The sequence below is a fragment of the Mirounga angustirostris genome, unplaced genomic scaffold (genome assembly GCF_029215605.1).
Source record: "Mirounga angustirostris isolate CCGP_5_RB_7025 unplaced genomic scaffold, mMirAng1.0.hap1 SCAF_7, whole genome shotgun sequence".
Classification (NCBI taxonomy): domain Eukaryota; kingdom Metazoa; phylum Chordata; class Mammalia; order Carnivora; family Phocidae; genus Mirounga; species Mirounga angustirostris.
The window spans coordinates 70,229,324-70,245,549 of record NW_026991715.1 but is presented as its reverse complement, the minus strand read 5'-3'; the positions used below and the strand labels follow the sequence as shown (position 1 = coordinate 70,245,549).

Here is a 16,226-nt window from a genome sequence, read left to right as displayed (position 1 = left end):
CCCTCTCATATTAAAACCAGGTAGAGGTTAATGTATTTTGCATTTCACTTATTCTAACTGAGCTGATAATAAAAAAAACTTTTTCCAAAAGCCTCAGAAGGCAAATATTTTAACCATCAGTCGATTTGGACATTCTTGTATAATAATTTCCCTCCTTTTTTTTTTTTTTAAAGATTTTATTTATTCATTTATTTGAGAGAGTGAGAGAGAGAGAGAGCACATGAGAGGGGGGAAGGTCAGAGGGAGAAGCAGACTCCCTGCTGAGCAGGGAGCCCGACGCAGGACTCGATCCCAGGACTCCAGGATCATGACCTGAGCCGAAGGCAGTCGCTTAACCAACTGAGCCACCCAGGCGCCCTAATAATTTCCCTCCTTAAAAATCCCTTTACAAGCACCAAAAGAGTTCCTTTTATTTTATTTATTTATATATATTTTAAGATTTTATTTATTTGAGAGAGAGAATGAGAGAGAGAGAGCACAAGAGGGGGGAACGGGAGAGGGAGAAGCAGACACCCCGAGCAGGGAGCCTGATGCGGGACTCGATCCCGGGACTCCAGGATTAGGACCCGAGCCGAAGGCAGTCGCCCAACCAATGGAGCCACCCAGGCGCCCAAAAGAGTTCCTTTTAATTAATATCACTTTCATCAGGTCCCATTTATCAAGGCTGGGTGGGTACACATGTAATGCTAAAACTGCTGCCAAATAAGTCTTATCTTGCCAGGAAGCTCATGAAAGGGATGGGCAGCTGGCCACCAGGGTTTGTCTCATAGTTACTTGGTATTTGACAAAGAATGATGCCAAACTTTCTGAAATTAATCCTGGCTGCCCAAGATTTAAATTAATGCCAGGGGTAACAAAATGTCATAACATAATTTTTAAAATAATTTAATAAACAGTAATTCCCTTCTAGAAGATTAGGCTTTTAGAATTTTATATGCACAAAATACATTACAATGCTATAATCAGTATGAGGGAATCTTAATGAATCTCATATTACATAGCTAGTTTCCTTGGTTGAACATAGTGTGGGATATGTGTGTGTGACTGCCCATTTGTGAAATACATTTGCATACATCAATAACAATAATTTATTAAGAATAATGGACAATTATAACTGATCAGAAGCAATAAGGAAATTGAAATGACTTCTGCTTATATAGTACTTTTACTTTCAAAGATTTTTCACATCAATTAACTGATTTTTATCTTCACAATAACCTGTGAGATAATTAGGTAATATTGTCATCATAAGATTGTGAATAGGTTATTCTTTCTTATTTAGAAATGTTACTTTCCCCCTCTAATCCTCATTACACCAAGGGAGATGATTAAACTTTATTATTATAAAGGCTTTTTTTTCCCTCTGCATGTGGAATCAATAAAAGGGGTTGAGTAGTCCTCAAAGCTGTAAGATACCAGATTCAGGATTAAAACATGTATATATATTAAGACATGTGTGTATATAAAGATTTGTTACATTTTAAGACTATTAGTGTACTTCAGTAAGAACATATAAGAAGGTCTCAGTTGACCTTGTCTCCTTCCTCCTTCCTGTGTCCTTTTGCAGATACTCTCCATTCCCTCTGGTACAGTCTTTCGGTATTTAAGGATGTTATAGATGACAGGGACTGCCATCCTCTCCTCCCATCCTCCCCCAAAATATCAGACTCCTTAGATAATATGCCACACTCCATATTTTTCACTGATTCTGTTCTTTATCAAAACTTTCATAGTTCCCTGATTTTACTAGGTATTTTTGTCTTAATCTAATAAACTTAATAATGTTAAGGTACAAATTACTGTGAATTATCTAATACATCAACTCACCTGAGAAAATTGTATCCAACAGAGGAACCAGAAAGGCAACGGTTTCTTACTCAAAGGGATAATTAGAAGAGGTAGAGATTCAGTTAGTCTGGTGGGAAAGCAGAGGTCAGCCTGGTGTTTCTTGTTTGGTCATACTGCTTAGTCAACTGCTTCACCATCTACTAATAAAGCTATCTGGGTACACGAAGGCTAAGGAGGCAATGAGTTCTGCCTGGATGTACTTACAGGTCACCGTGGATGAGTCCATAGATCTGTGGCATGCTCTGATGATAGATTCCTCTCAAAATAACTATGAGGAGAATCACCACAAAGGCCGGAACTCCCCAACTCAGAAGGAAAAACAGCAGATATCTCCTCTCTGTGTGTTCATCGTTCATCACCAGTACATACCAGAAATTCACAGACTAAGGAAGGAAAGAGAACATGAAATGAACAAGTTCTGGTCTAATGATGCCATGCTCACCTGGCTTGGGCATGTAGCGTTACGGACCAACCAAGGGCTAGCATTACTTAATAATTGTTTTTTTTTTTTTTTGACAGAGAGAGACACAGCGAGAGAGGGAACACAAGCAGGGGGAGTGAGGGAGGGAGAAGCAGGCTTCCCGTTGAGCAGGGAGCCCGATGCGGGGCTCGATCCCAGGACCCTGGGATCATGACCTGAGGCGAAGGCAGACGCTTAACCATCTGAGCCACCCAGGCGCCCCTGTTTTTTGTTTTTGTTTGTTCTTTAGTTCATATATTCATTCTTTCATACACCCAAGAAACTCAGGATACCTCAAAAAACTTGAAACACTGAAAAATATTTATTGTACTTTTTACTTTCCTTTGATTTATTTTCAGCCATAGTCATCTGTGATTGTTCTGTGCATATTGAAGAAACATACACTGATATTCAAACCTACTTCCCATGTGAACAGCTTCATGATGATAATGAAGTGAGCAGCCCTTTGTTCCAGACTTTTCGACAACTTTTTTTTTTTTGAAAGATTTTATTTATTTATTTGACAGAGAGAGACACAGCGAGAGAGGGAACACAAGCAGGGAGAGTGGGAGAGGGAGAAGCAGGCTTCCCGCTGAGCAGGGAGCCCGAGGTGGGGCTCAATCCCAGGACCCCATGACCTGAATCGAAGGCAGACACTTAACGACTGAACCACCCAGGCACCCTTGACAACTTTTTAAAAGGTTTTTATTTATATTTTTTAGAGAGCGCGAGAGAGAACACATCGGGGGGAAGCGGCAGAGTGAAAGGGAGAGAGAGAATCTCAAGCCGACTCCCGAGTGAGCACGGAGCCCGACACAGGGCTCAATCTCACTCTGAGATCATGAGTTCAACTGAAATCAAGAGTCAGTTGCTTAACTGACTGAGCCAGCCAGGCGCCTATGACAGGGCTAGACACTTTTTCAGGGAATGGGTATATAATTGTGAAGATATCCCCATGCCAGTTCCCAGCAGGAGACATATATGAGTAAACAGAAAATGACTTCACAGAGGAAAAAAAAATACTGTAAGGGGTAGGCTTTGTACCTGTTTTTCTTTCTGTTTATGTGCTCTTTTTTTCATTCATTTACCTGACAATTATTTATTGAGTGCTTATTAAATTTCAGGGACCAGCCCAAGCATGGGGGATATAAAAGTGAAAGAGATAGGGGAGGTATTTGCTTTCCTTTATGTTAGTTTCCAAACAAGTGGGAAAGAAATCATTAAGGAAAATATTTATTTTATATTTATAGCATATTTAATATCCATTATTTTTTATTAAAATAAAAATATAAAAAGGAGGGGCACCTGGGTGGCTCCGCTGGTTAAGCATCTGCCTTTGGCTCAGGTCATGACCCCACGGTCTTGGGATAGAGCCCCACATCGGGCTCCCTGCTCGGAGGGGAGTCTGCTTTCCCCTCTCCCTTCGCCTGCCACTCTGCCTATTTGTGTTCTCTCTCTCTCAAATAAATAAATAAATAAATAAATAAATAAATAAAATCTTTAAAAATATATAAAAAGGATAGTATATAGAGGGGGATAAGAGGACACATTAGATAAACAGAATAAGAAAACAAAATGTTCTTATTGGCCCCAAATCCTGCACTTAGCTCCTACACTTAAGCCAAATCTAGAACGTATGTTTTCTTGTGTTCTTTTTCCATTAGAGCACTTACATTTAATTATCATTTAGTACAGAAACAACACTGAATGTCATATGTATTTTACACAAAGATACTTCTTCACTAGATAAATCCCCCTTCTCAGTTTCTTATGGTGGAAAAAGTGTGAGTATAGATAAATTACATATATACACATACATACATATATATGTATTCATATATACATCAGAGGGATAATCAGTAGCAAGCAACAACAATCCCATAGCTTCAGTTTCCTCATGTATACAATGAGGTTACTATAAAGATTAAATGAGATATTATGTATAAAGTGCTGAGCACTTCTTAGAACTTCACCATTGGGAAATGTTGCCACCTCCCTTAAATCTCCTATTAGGATGTCAGTGTGAAAGACAAAAGATAAATAGTTTAGGACCAAAAGTAAGCTGGCATACAATGGAAGCTCTTTCTATGTGATAAATAAACATGGCTTATGTTCATGGGAAGGCTTTCAGGTGCTGTTTATGGAGGCTTCTAAGTTAAGACTCTATCTGAACCAAATCAGCCTTGAGGGATCAGTATTGATTGGGCTAAACCAGGAAAAAATAAAAATGTTTGGCTACTTGGAGATTTTTGTCTCTGAATTTTATTTCCTGTCAGCACTCCATATCTTTATGTACATCTGCATATATCTGTAATTATGAAGCATGTTTTGAGTTGTTGCTTATGTAAATTTGTTCTAACTTCTTTTTCAAATCATTAAATCCAACAGGGTTTTTCCCCTTCTTTCCATAATTAGTACAGGGACATGCACCCAAGTAAGTGGGACTGTATCAGGTATCCTGACACCGAGGTGATCAAACTGCCTGTTAGAGAATGAAAATTCAGGCAAAGGAAAGATGATGAGCCCATCTCCAAAATAAAAATGCTATTTATTTTAAATAGATGTTTGTGTGTACCCATATAAGATGGTAACTCAGGGGTGTTGTTGGTGGAAGAATCAGAAAGGAGAGCATGGTAAATGACTTCTAAGTTGATTCATCATGATAGAGATTGGGATATTTCCAACATGTCTGCTTTTATGAAAATGGACATTAGTTCCATCAGTTAGAATCACCCAACCTTTCAGCAATTGTCTGACCTTTACCAGAGACTCAGATAAGACTGAGACAAGTAGAACTGTTAGATTTGTACACTCATGGCTTCTGCTCCAAAGAGCTCAAGGCGCAGTGTTGCTGTACAGTCAATTAAGCAAAACAAGTTCCTATAGTGACAAGCTTTTGTTAACTTAAAAAAAAAAAATCCCTTTTCTTCCCAAAAGAATCAACCACTGAGGTGTACCCTAAGGACAACATTTCCCATTGTATAGGGTTTTTTTCTTTTTTTCCTTTTTGCTATAGAATTGAAATACTATGGGGGCACCTGGGTGGCTTAGTTGTTAAGCGTCTGCCTTCGGCTCAGGTCATGATTCCAGGTCCTGGGATCGAGCCCCGCATTGGGCTCCCCGCTCCACGGGAAGCCTGCTTCTCCCTCTCCCACTCCCACTGCTGTGTTCCCTCTCTCGCTGTATCTCTTTCTGTCAAATAAATAAAATCTTAAAAAAAAAAAAAAAAGAATTGAAATACTATGTAATTAAATGATGTTTAATTATTTTAGAAATACCATATGGCCCAAACTAAGATTTGTTTTGACTAGCTAACTTCAAGTTTTACTTGAATTTTAAGATATTTTAATATAGTGTGGTAGGTACTTTTTGGGATATGCCTAGGTCATGAGTTCTCTTTCTTAGAACCCTATCTCATCCCACATATGCAGAGTGGGTTCATGACCCTGCTCCTCCATCCATAGCTGATTTGATCTGGGGTAGAAGTCGGTCCCAGGCTGGGCTAATCATGAATCATTGAATTCCTTGAAATTCAGTGACAGTCTAAGCTGGTCAGCTGGAAAAAGAGGACATACGAACTTTGGTGGGGATAGGCAAAAGCACAGTGGAGAGAGTGTGTTTTTATAGAATAGATAAAAGTTCTTATAGTTCTTGGGTTCAGTAAGTTATCCTATATGCTTATTATTTCTTTTATGATTTAAATGTTTGCTTAAATTAGCTCAATTTGGTTTTTCTTTGTTGTTATAAGAAAAAAAGAAATTGAGGTATATATTGCTATTCAAAAGCAGTGGAATTAAAACCCCCTGTTACTACCATTCTCTAAACAGAGAAAACAGCGGAGCATTGACTACATTCTTTTCCTTGTAATCATGGTTCCTCTTTTGTAATTTAAGAGTATTTAAAGACTATTTATTATGTTTGCATAATAATTTTATGTTGATAGACACATAGCATATGTGATCTGTGTGCTTTGGTGTCTGGGTGATTATTCAGTGTTGGAACTAATGAAATTTTGAAAACTCAATACAAGTTAAAGGGTGTCACTCTCACCCAAACATGATTCAAGTGGACTGGGCATGGCTTACTATTCACTGCCCATAAGATGTTTTTCCTGCCAAACACTAACCACTAACTGTGAACTGAAAATGTTAATAATTAGGTCTCTATTTATATTTCTATCTCTAAGCTTTAAAAATTTTGTTAGAACCATCTTATGGGCCATCTCAAGACATCATCACTATGTAGTCATGTTACATTTTTAGCCAGAATATTATCCCCGGGTTGCCTGAGTGGCTCAGTCAGTTAAGCATCTGACTCTTGATTTCAGCTCAGGTTGTGACCTCAGGTTTGTGGGATCCAGCCCTATGCTGGTCATGGAGTCTGCTTACGGTTCTCTCTGCCCCTCCCCACTCTACCCCCTCTCCCTCTCTAAAAACAAACAAAAACCCCCCAAAACCCCCAACCCCCCCCAAAAGTTATCCCCCAATTTAACCAACTACATTAATCCAACTTGACTATACTTCATACACACAGATATATATTCCTAGCATTAACGTAATGAAGGCTGAAGGCAAGCCCTAAAAGATTCAAAATATTTTCAGCTTTAGTAACCAAATTAGACACTTCAAAAGAGACAACTGAATAAAATGTTTTGCAGTGTTTAAAATTTGATGATGTTACCACAGTCACATCTCTAATGTCACTTCTAAACACTGGTCCATTTGAATTATCACCTTCTTATTTCTGTCAATGCTCACCAGTGAAGGATGATGTATTTTATTTGCACACTTATCACAATTACCAGCATTTCAAGATTACATAAGTGAAAAGAGGCAAGGATCTGTACTCAGAAAACTACAGAACACTCATGAAAGAAATTGAGGAAGACACAAAGAAATGGAAAAACGTTCCATGCTCATGGATTGGAAGAACAAATGTTGTTAAAATGTCTATGCCACCTAGAGCAATCTATACATTCAAAGCAATCCCTATAAAAAATACCATCAACTTTTTTCACAGAGCTGGAACAAATAATCCTCAAATTTGTACGGAACCAGAAAAAAACCCAAATAGCCGAAGGAATGTTGAAAAAGAAAACCAAAGCTGGTGGCATCACAATTCTGGACTTCAAGCTATATTACAAAGCTGTAACCATCAAAACAGTATGGAACTGGCACAAAAACAGACACACGGATCAAGGAAACAGAACAGAGAACCCAGAAATGGACCGTCAACTTTATGGTCAACTAATCTTCAACAAAGCAGGAAAGAATGTCCAATAGAAAAAAGATAGTCTCTTCAACAAACAGTGTTGGGAAAATTGGATAGCCACATGCAGAAGAATGAAACTGGACCATTTCCTTACACCATACACAAAAATAGACTCAAAATGGATGAAAGACCTAAATGTGAGACAGGAATCCATCAAAATCCTAGAGGAGAATACAAGCAGCAGCCTGTTTGATTTCAGCTGCAGCAACTTCTTGGTAGACACATCTTCAAAGGCAAGAGAAACAAGGGCAAAAATGAACGATTGGGACTTCACCAAGATAAAAAGCTTCTGCACAGCAAAGGAAACCATCAACAAAACCAAATGACAAACCGACATTTGCAAATGTCTTATCAGATAAAGGGCTAGTATCCAAAAATCTTACAAAGATTCAACTCCCAAAGAACAAAAACTCCCAAAAAACTCAACACCCAAAGAACAAATAATCCAATCAAGAAATGGCCAGAAGACATGAACAGACATTTCTCCAAAGAAGACATACAAATGGCCAAAAGACACATGAAAAAGTGCTCAACATCACTCGGCATCAGGGAAATCCAAATCAAAACCACAATGAGATACCACCTCACACCAGACAGAATGGCTAAAATTAACAAGTCAGGAAATGACAGATATTAGTGAGGATGTGGAGAAAGGAGAACCCTCTTACACTGTTGGTGGGAATGCAAGCTGGTGCGGCCACTCTGGAAAACAGATTGGAGGTTCCTCAAAAAGTTGAAAATAGAGTTACTCTATGACATAGCAATTGCACTACTGGGTATTTATCCCCAAAATACAAATGTAGTGGTCAGAAGGGGCACCTGCACCCCAATGTTTATAGCAGCAATGTCCACAATAGCCAAACTGTGGAAAGAGCCCAGATGTCCATTGACAGATGAATAAAGATGTGATACAGGGGCGCCTGGGTGGCTCAGTTGGTTAAGCATCTGCCTTTGGCTCAGGTCATGATTCCAGAGTCTTGGGACTGAGCCCCACATCTGGTTGCCTGTTCAGCAGGGAGTCTGCTTCTCCCTCTCCCTCTGCCCCTCCCCACCCCACTGCTCGTGCTCTGTCTCTCTCTTCTCTCAAATAAATAAATAAAGCCTTAAAAAAAAAAAAGATGTGGTGTGTGTATATATACACACACACACATATATATACAGATTTTATTTTTATTTTTTAAAAGATTTTATTTATTTGACAGAGATAGAGTGAGAGCAAGAGCAAGAGAGAGAGAGAGAGAGAGTGCACAAGCAGGGGGATCTGCAGGCAGAGGGAGAAGCAGGCTCCCTGCTGAGCAAGGAGCCCAACGCTCGACTGGATCCCAGGAGCCTGGGATCATGACCTGAGCTGAAGGCAGACGCTTACCCAACTGAGCCACCCAGGTGTCCCATTTGGTGCAAATTTTAAAATGTTAAATGGAATAGTTTATGAGAGGAAGAATGGAACCAATATTTACTAATTGGGTAGTAAATGTAGACCCCATATTAAACTATATCTCATTTAATCAAGACAACTGTTTTCCTAACTTTCATCATAGTTTTTTTTTTCCTTACACACAAAAGGAAGCTGAGGATGGAAGTATATTTCCCAAAACTAGTAACTGAAGCTGTCAGAATTTAAACTCATTCTGATTAAGATGAAATCCAACCAAAATGCCCAGATACAATTTAGGTCAAATATAGATAGGAATAAACTAAAAGAATGTGTGTTTGTAAACATGTTTACTTACACTTTTTTTTAAAATTTAATTTATTTCAGAGAGAGTGTGCACGAGCATGAGTCGGGGGCAGGGGCAGAGGGAGAAGCAGACTCCCCACTGAGCAGGAATCCCAGGAGGGACCCTGGGATCCTGACCTGAGCCGAAGGCAAACGCTTAACCAACTGAGTCACCCAGGTGCCCCTGCTTACATTCTTACATAGACATGTCTATTTATTTTTACAAAACATTTTCAGTGACTACTGCTACTATTTTCCAATGCCACATGGGAAAAAATGAAGACTTACCTTGTTAATTAATTATCATAGGTCATAATTATGCTTTCATATCCTCCATAAATACAAATTCATTAGTTTACTCATATCATAATATAATGTATATTAGTATATTTAGAAAATATAAAGATGAAATGTTGTTTTTTTTTTAAGTTAAAAACAGGCTGCTTGGACCCCATACATTTTTATGCTGTATGGGTAAGATTGGTATCTAGCCTGTTATTTAATATTTGGTTATTAATCGTGTCACCCGAAACCTTGGATTGATTTATAGTATCAAGTTTAGTCAGAGATCATGGATGCTATTAATCCTGTCATTATCATACGTTCTTAGTCATTTATTTCAGAGAAGAGAATAAGAAATGTTACCATGTCCTTGTTCTAGCTATCCTCTCTTTCTTAGTAATTTTTGCATGAAATAAATTGCAAGGCCTTTTGAGGACTAGAGAATTCTGTATTTCCTGGGTATGTCATTTTTTTCTTGGTAATTACCAGTCTGTTGTCCTTAATACCTTTGATGTCCCACCCTGCACTCCCCCTAACCCCGGATGCCCAATTGAATCAGTGACAAGAAAAACATGGCTAGTTTTAGCATTTCCCTTCTTCTTGCTATGCCTGGCACTAAGTAGCCTTTCTGCCAAGGAATAAAATGTATATTTGCCTCTTCATAGCCTGATCTTACAGAAAAATTAAGGCACAAGAAATAAATGGTCAAGTATAATTGTAGAATGATTTCTAACTTTATTCCACCATTTAAAAAATATGTTCATCAAGTAAGCTTTAGTTTCAAAATAAAACATTATACTGTTTCCCTAAGCATGAAATCAACAAACTGCTGCAGCAATCTAAGGTTTGGATATTGTTCATAATTGAAGCAGATTGCTATACGATTTAGTGACAGGAAATGATTATAGAACTGGGCCAAATGAATATACAGAAAAATTAAGTTTCTATTTACCTATATAATATACTGATACCTCAAATAATTTACTTGTGATTTATCCCTTCATAGGTTAACTCATGGTCTGGCAGTCCATCTCATAGTGTATTTCATGTAAATGTTAATAGTAAAGGCATAGATTCTAGGAATTTATTCTAAGAATACTCCATAAGTAAATAAATATTCAGAATGCAAGGATGTTCAAGGAAACATTGTTTATAATAGCAAAAATAACTGGAAGTAACTAGCATTTCATTAATAAGAGAATAGAAAAATAAACTATTGAATAGCCATATTATGGAATGGAAAAAAGTATATCTGTACTTGGTAAATGTATATATATACAAAAACTTATATGCACTATACATAAGTAAATATATATATACACACACAAGAACAAATACATATGTGCTTTTTATATATTTATAAACATTTGTATATTTGTGGAATATTTCTGGAAAGATACACAGGAAACCATTAACAGTGTTTACCTTTGGGAGTAGGGTTGAGGGTAAAGCAGAGAGTGGAGAGTGTGTGAAATAGGGAGAAATAGATGTACTTTTCATTTTATATTACTCTTCAGTGTTTGATTATGTTTTGTACCATTAGCATATGCTATTTCTAAGATGAAAGCAAAGCAAAACAGAAAAAGGAAATGAAAATAGAACAATAAAAACTAGGAAAATAGGGCGCCTGGGTGGCTCAGTTGGTTAAGCGACTGCCTTCGGCTCAGGTCATGATCCCAGGGTCCTGGGATCGAGTCCCGCATCGGGCTCCCTGCTCTGCGGGGAGCCTGCTTCTCCCTCTCCCCCTCCCCCTGCTTGTGTTCCCTCTCTCGCTGTGTCTCTCTCTGTCAAATAAATAAATAAAATCTTAAAAAAAAAAAATTAGGAAAATAGAGTAAACATATTACAAGAGTTTCAATTCTCACTGTCAATCCTTCTCAAAGTAGACAAGACCTGCTGTTTTAAGGAAGTGGGAAATTATTTCAGTAATTTCACAGAATGATTTTACATGATGAGCAAACAGAAGGATAAGTCAAGTTCCATGGCCTCAAAGGGAATTTGTGAGTTGTTGGCTTAAAAAAAAGAAGCAAAATAATTTGTTACTATATTCCCATCATTGGTGGTGTAACTTCCTTGTCAGAAAAAAGGGGAGGCCTCGGGTGCCTGGGTGGCTCAGTCGTTAAGCCTCTGCCTTCGGCTCAGGTCGTGGTCCTGGGGTCCTGGGATCGAGCCCCTGCATTGGGCTCCCTGCTCAGTGGGGAGTCTGCTTCTCCCTCTCACACTCACCTTGCTTGTGTTCCCTTTCTCTCTGTCAAATAAAAAAATAAAATCTTTTAAAAAATAAAAGAAAAAGGGGGAGCCCAAAAGAAACAGAGTGAAGGTCACCAGTTATAGGTCCTGCGATGAGCCACGCAGGGACTTTAGTAAGAGGTTAGAGGTTATTTATATAGCTTGCTGAAGCTTTATAGCTAGATGGTATCTGCCTCACTCTAAGTCTCTCCCACTATGATCAAGTAAATTCTCTTTTGGAAAAAAAATGTAAATTATACTGGAAAAGCAGAGTTTTCAACATGTTTCAAAATCTATGAAATACTGGCCACACATATTTGTTTAGCCAGTAACATTGGGTAAATCTGTATGGAGTGCACGGTCTGTGCCAGGTACAATTCCAAGCTCTTTTCATGTCCGAATTCATTTTGTCTCTCCACAGTCCTCAAAGACAGCTACTGTTATTACAAATCTGATTACTCAGATAAAAATCTAGGCTCAGAAAACTTAAGAACCAGTTTACCAATAAAATCTTTCTTTAGCTACTCTAAAGTATAATCCAATTTTACTCTAATGTATTAAAAGTATATGACAGAGAAGTAAAAGTTCAAGATAAAGTCATTTAAATGCATTTTTTTCTAAGATTGAAGATATGATGCAGATCAAAATAAACAGGAATTCTGATAGGCTAAATCCAATTTTTAAAAGTTAATGGTTGGGCGCCTGGGTGGCTCAGCTGGTTAAGCGACTGCCTTCGGCTCAGGTCATGATCCCGGAGTCCTGGGATGGAGTCCCACATCGGGCTCCCGGCTCGGCGGGGAGCCTGCTTCTCCCTCTGACCCTATCCCTTCTCATGCTGTTTCTCTCTCTCTCTCACTCTCTCAAATAAATAAATAAAATCTTAAAAAAAAAAAAGTTAATGGTTAACTTTTTGTCATAAGCTATGCACACACATACATTTATCAAATTCTTTCCTACACTGTTAAAAATATGAAGTAGAGGGGCGCCTGGGTGGCTCAGTTGGTTGAGCATCTGTCTTTGGCTCAGGTCCTGGGATCGAGCCCCACATCGGGGGGGGGGTCCCTGCTCAGCGGGTAGTCCGCTTCTTCTTCTCCTCTGCCCCTCCCTCCCAGCCAATGAGCTCTCTCACCTCTCTCTCTGTCAAATAAACAAAATCTTTTAAAAAATATGAAGTAGGATTACTAAAATGTTAATTTTTTCCCCCAAAAGTTTTAACCCTAATTGACTAGCAGGATTGAATTAACAGGAGCCTGATCTTTTACACAAGTTTTAAAAATAGATTATAGGTTTTTTTTTTAAAGATTTAGTAGACAGTATTTTACAAATAGGAAAACACAGGTTGGTAAAGGGACAACCTCTTCCCACAAAATAACTCATTAGAAGTAACCTACCTAGAATCAAAAGTTATTGAATTTTTCCCTTGTGGTCACACCACAAACCATGAAAAATGTGCGGTGTACCATCTGAAATACATTAAACTTCACTGGTACTTTAAATAGTTTTCCTAACCATCAGCCATACAGAAATCTAATTAGCTTACTAAATGTTCATCAGCCACAATTTTATTGACTTAAGACTGGAAAAAGAGATATAGAAAACACCATATCTATTAAGTTGGGTGAAATCTTATATGTGATCCCATCTAATGCTCCCCCAAAGCAGGAAAACGTTTTGAAAGTTGGTCATTTCCCCCTGTTTGAATACACTTCACCAACTGGATGCTTTCTGCTCGAAGGAACAGACTCTTCAATTTTGACAGTTTTACTGGCTATCAAAGTTCTTAACTGAATCAAAATTTGCTTCTCTAATTTTTGACCCATTTGTTCAATCCTTCCAAATGGACCTGCAGTCCATTCCTTCTTTCCTATAGCAGCCCTTCCAGTGTTTGTAGATAGCCATCACATCACTCTCAATTCTTTGCAGGTTAGCTATCTCCAGCTGACTCAAAGTTTCTTACAGGACTATTTCCAACTTCTCATTGGCTGGTTAATGCTCCTGGTGAAACATGATTCATGAACGTGGTTACAGGGTCCCAAGCTTGCCTTGAACATTTGTAGATTACAATGTAACCACAATGCCCTCACCTGCCTCTATGCTGTTACTAAAGTAACCTAGGTCTGTGTTGTTTTTTTAGTGTTTTAAGCAATCTGGTCACACATTTGATTGCTACTAACTTTGTGTTAAATTAAATATTTCAAGTTCTTTAGACCTTAACCCCCATCCGATTATGTCTCTTTCACTCTAGTTTTCAATCTGTCACAGGACTTTCTCTATATTGATTCTAACCCAGGCAGCTTGCTGTTTTAGCTGTCTTTTCAGCTCCATATCATCTGCATACCTGATAAAAGTTTCCTGTGTCTTCATCCAAGTCATTCATCAAAAACTGAGTAGGTCACATGGACAAAGACCTTCTGCACAACACTGGGGACCTCAGTCCAAGCAGACAAATAACAACATACACATGATGCACATAGAAAGTTCAGCTTTGATAAACTCCTAAAAAAATTTTGCAATCAGAGAATCTAGCAAGTATTATTTTAATTTCAGCAAATATTAAGTTTTACGTTATATGCTTTAGATTTAGCTTTACTTTTTTTTATTTTGGGGCGATTTTAAGAACACCATAAACTTTCCATAATTAGAGCTGCTTAAGACCTATGGAATAATAATTCTATGAGGAAGGAATTATTACCTTCACATGCAGATTTAGAAACAAAACTTGGGAAGAGTCAGTAACTTGATTACAAAGATAGTGGCAAAACCAGAATTCAAACCCAGATTCAGGGCTCTAATTATTGCAACTGGTTCTATTAACTAAATAATTCAGTTCAGTTCTCCCTACAGCTGTAATATTGTACCTGGGAAAATATCCCTTCCATGAGTCTGTATGGTAGTCTCACATGCTTTCATTACTGCAGTACAGTGGAAACCCCACATCAACAAGAAACAAGAATATGCAAATGATTGAATGCATCTGTTTACATAAAATACTTCACAAGCATACTAAAAAAAAAAAATACATGTGAAACTATTTCTATCATACAAAAGATTTAACAATACTATTATGCAGAAAGCATTACCAAAGGTAACATTTCATTTAGTTGAGCCATTTAATTGATGACATTAATACTACTGAATTGGATCCAACTTTCATATCTGCCTTTTTTTATCAAGCAAATCAGCGTAGGATAATAAAGGGAATTTGGGATTTTAGTCAGAAAAGGAAGAGTTCAAGTCTCTTCCCAACATTTACTAGTTCCTCAGAAGAGTATACTAGGACTCTTTGGGTCTCGCCCCCATACTTTCTCCCAAAGTGATCTCTTCCAAAGCAATGGATTCATTTTCCAACTGTAAGTCAACAATTTTCTAAAGTATTTATATAGCATGGGCCTCTGTTCTGAGATTTAGTCCTATGTATCCTCCTCCTCTCAGAGTCCCCACTGGAGGTCTCACACTGGAGGAACTTCACACTCCATATGTCCTAAAATTCGCATCAGCCTTCCTGCAATTGCCAGGGGTAAGTTCAAGGTACCACCATCCATCCAGCCACTCACACCAGAAACTTGGGAAACATCTTTGGTTCCACCTTCTGCATTCTTCTTAACCAATCTCTACATTCTATTGTTGTACTTAAAAAAGAAAAGAAAGAAAAAAGAAAAGAAAAGAAAGAGAGAAAGAAAGAAAGAAAGAAAGAAAGAAAGAAAGAAAGAAAGAAAGAAAGAAAGAAAGAAAGAAAGAAAGAAATCTCAAAACTGTCCTATTCCCCTGGCTGCTTCTGCCACTCCCAGGTTCACACTGCCTTGTTCTCTCACCTGGATACAGCTAACGGTACTTAACTAGCGCCCATGCCAACTCTTCTGTCACCAGTTCACTACCAACAGGGAGATATTTCTAAAATACAAATGTTACCACGTCACTTGTTTAATTCTATGATTTCCCCTAGAAAAAGGTTCAAATTTCCTACTGTGCTTTACACAGGTCCCACATCACAAGCCTCATCTCCTACCATTCCCTAATTTCTACCCCTACTATGTTTCTTCTCATTTCCCCAAATTCACTATACTTTCTAATGTTGTACAGCTTATGCTGTACAGCTTAAAACTTATAAAGTTTTCTTTCTGGGGTGCCTGGGTGGCTCAGTCGGTTGGGCGTCTGCCTTCGGCTCGGGTCACAACCCCAGCGCCCTGGGATCAAGCCCCGCATTGGGCTCCCTGCTCAGCGGGAAGCCTGCTTCTCCCTCTCCCTCTGCGTGTCGCTCTGCCTACTTGTGCTCTCTCTCTGTCAAATAAATAAATAAAATCTTTTTTTAAAAAAAGTTTTCTTTCCATTGATCTCCTGGGAATGTGGTAATGGATATACGGAATCATTTCCATTTCAGTATAAAGAATAGCAGGTAGGAAGAACACTCCATGCAGATTC

General features: G+C 38.3%; 1 protein-coding gene across 1 annotated transcript in view; it reads right to left on the bottom strand.

Annotated features, from left to right (window-relative positions):
- ADGRV1 (adhesion G protein-coupled receptor V1) overlaps nt 1-16,226 on the bottom strand; it is a 515,575-nt gene that overhangs the window by 165,879 nt on the left and 333,470 nt on the right. The window contains exon 85 of the mRNA XM_064596364.1: nt 2,053-2,231. Within this exon, the coding sequence (XP_064452434.1) occupies nt 2,053-2,231 (179 nt within the window). The remainder of the gene's footprint in view (nt 1-2,052; nt 2,232-16,226) is intronic.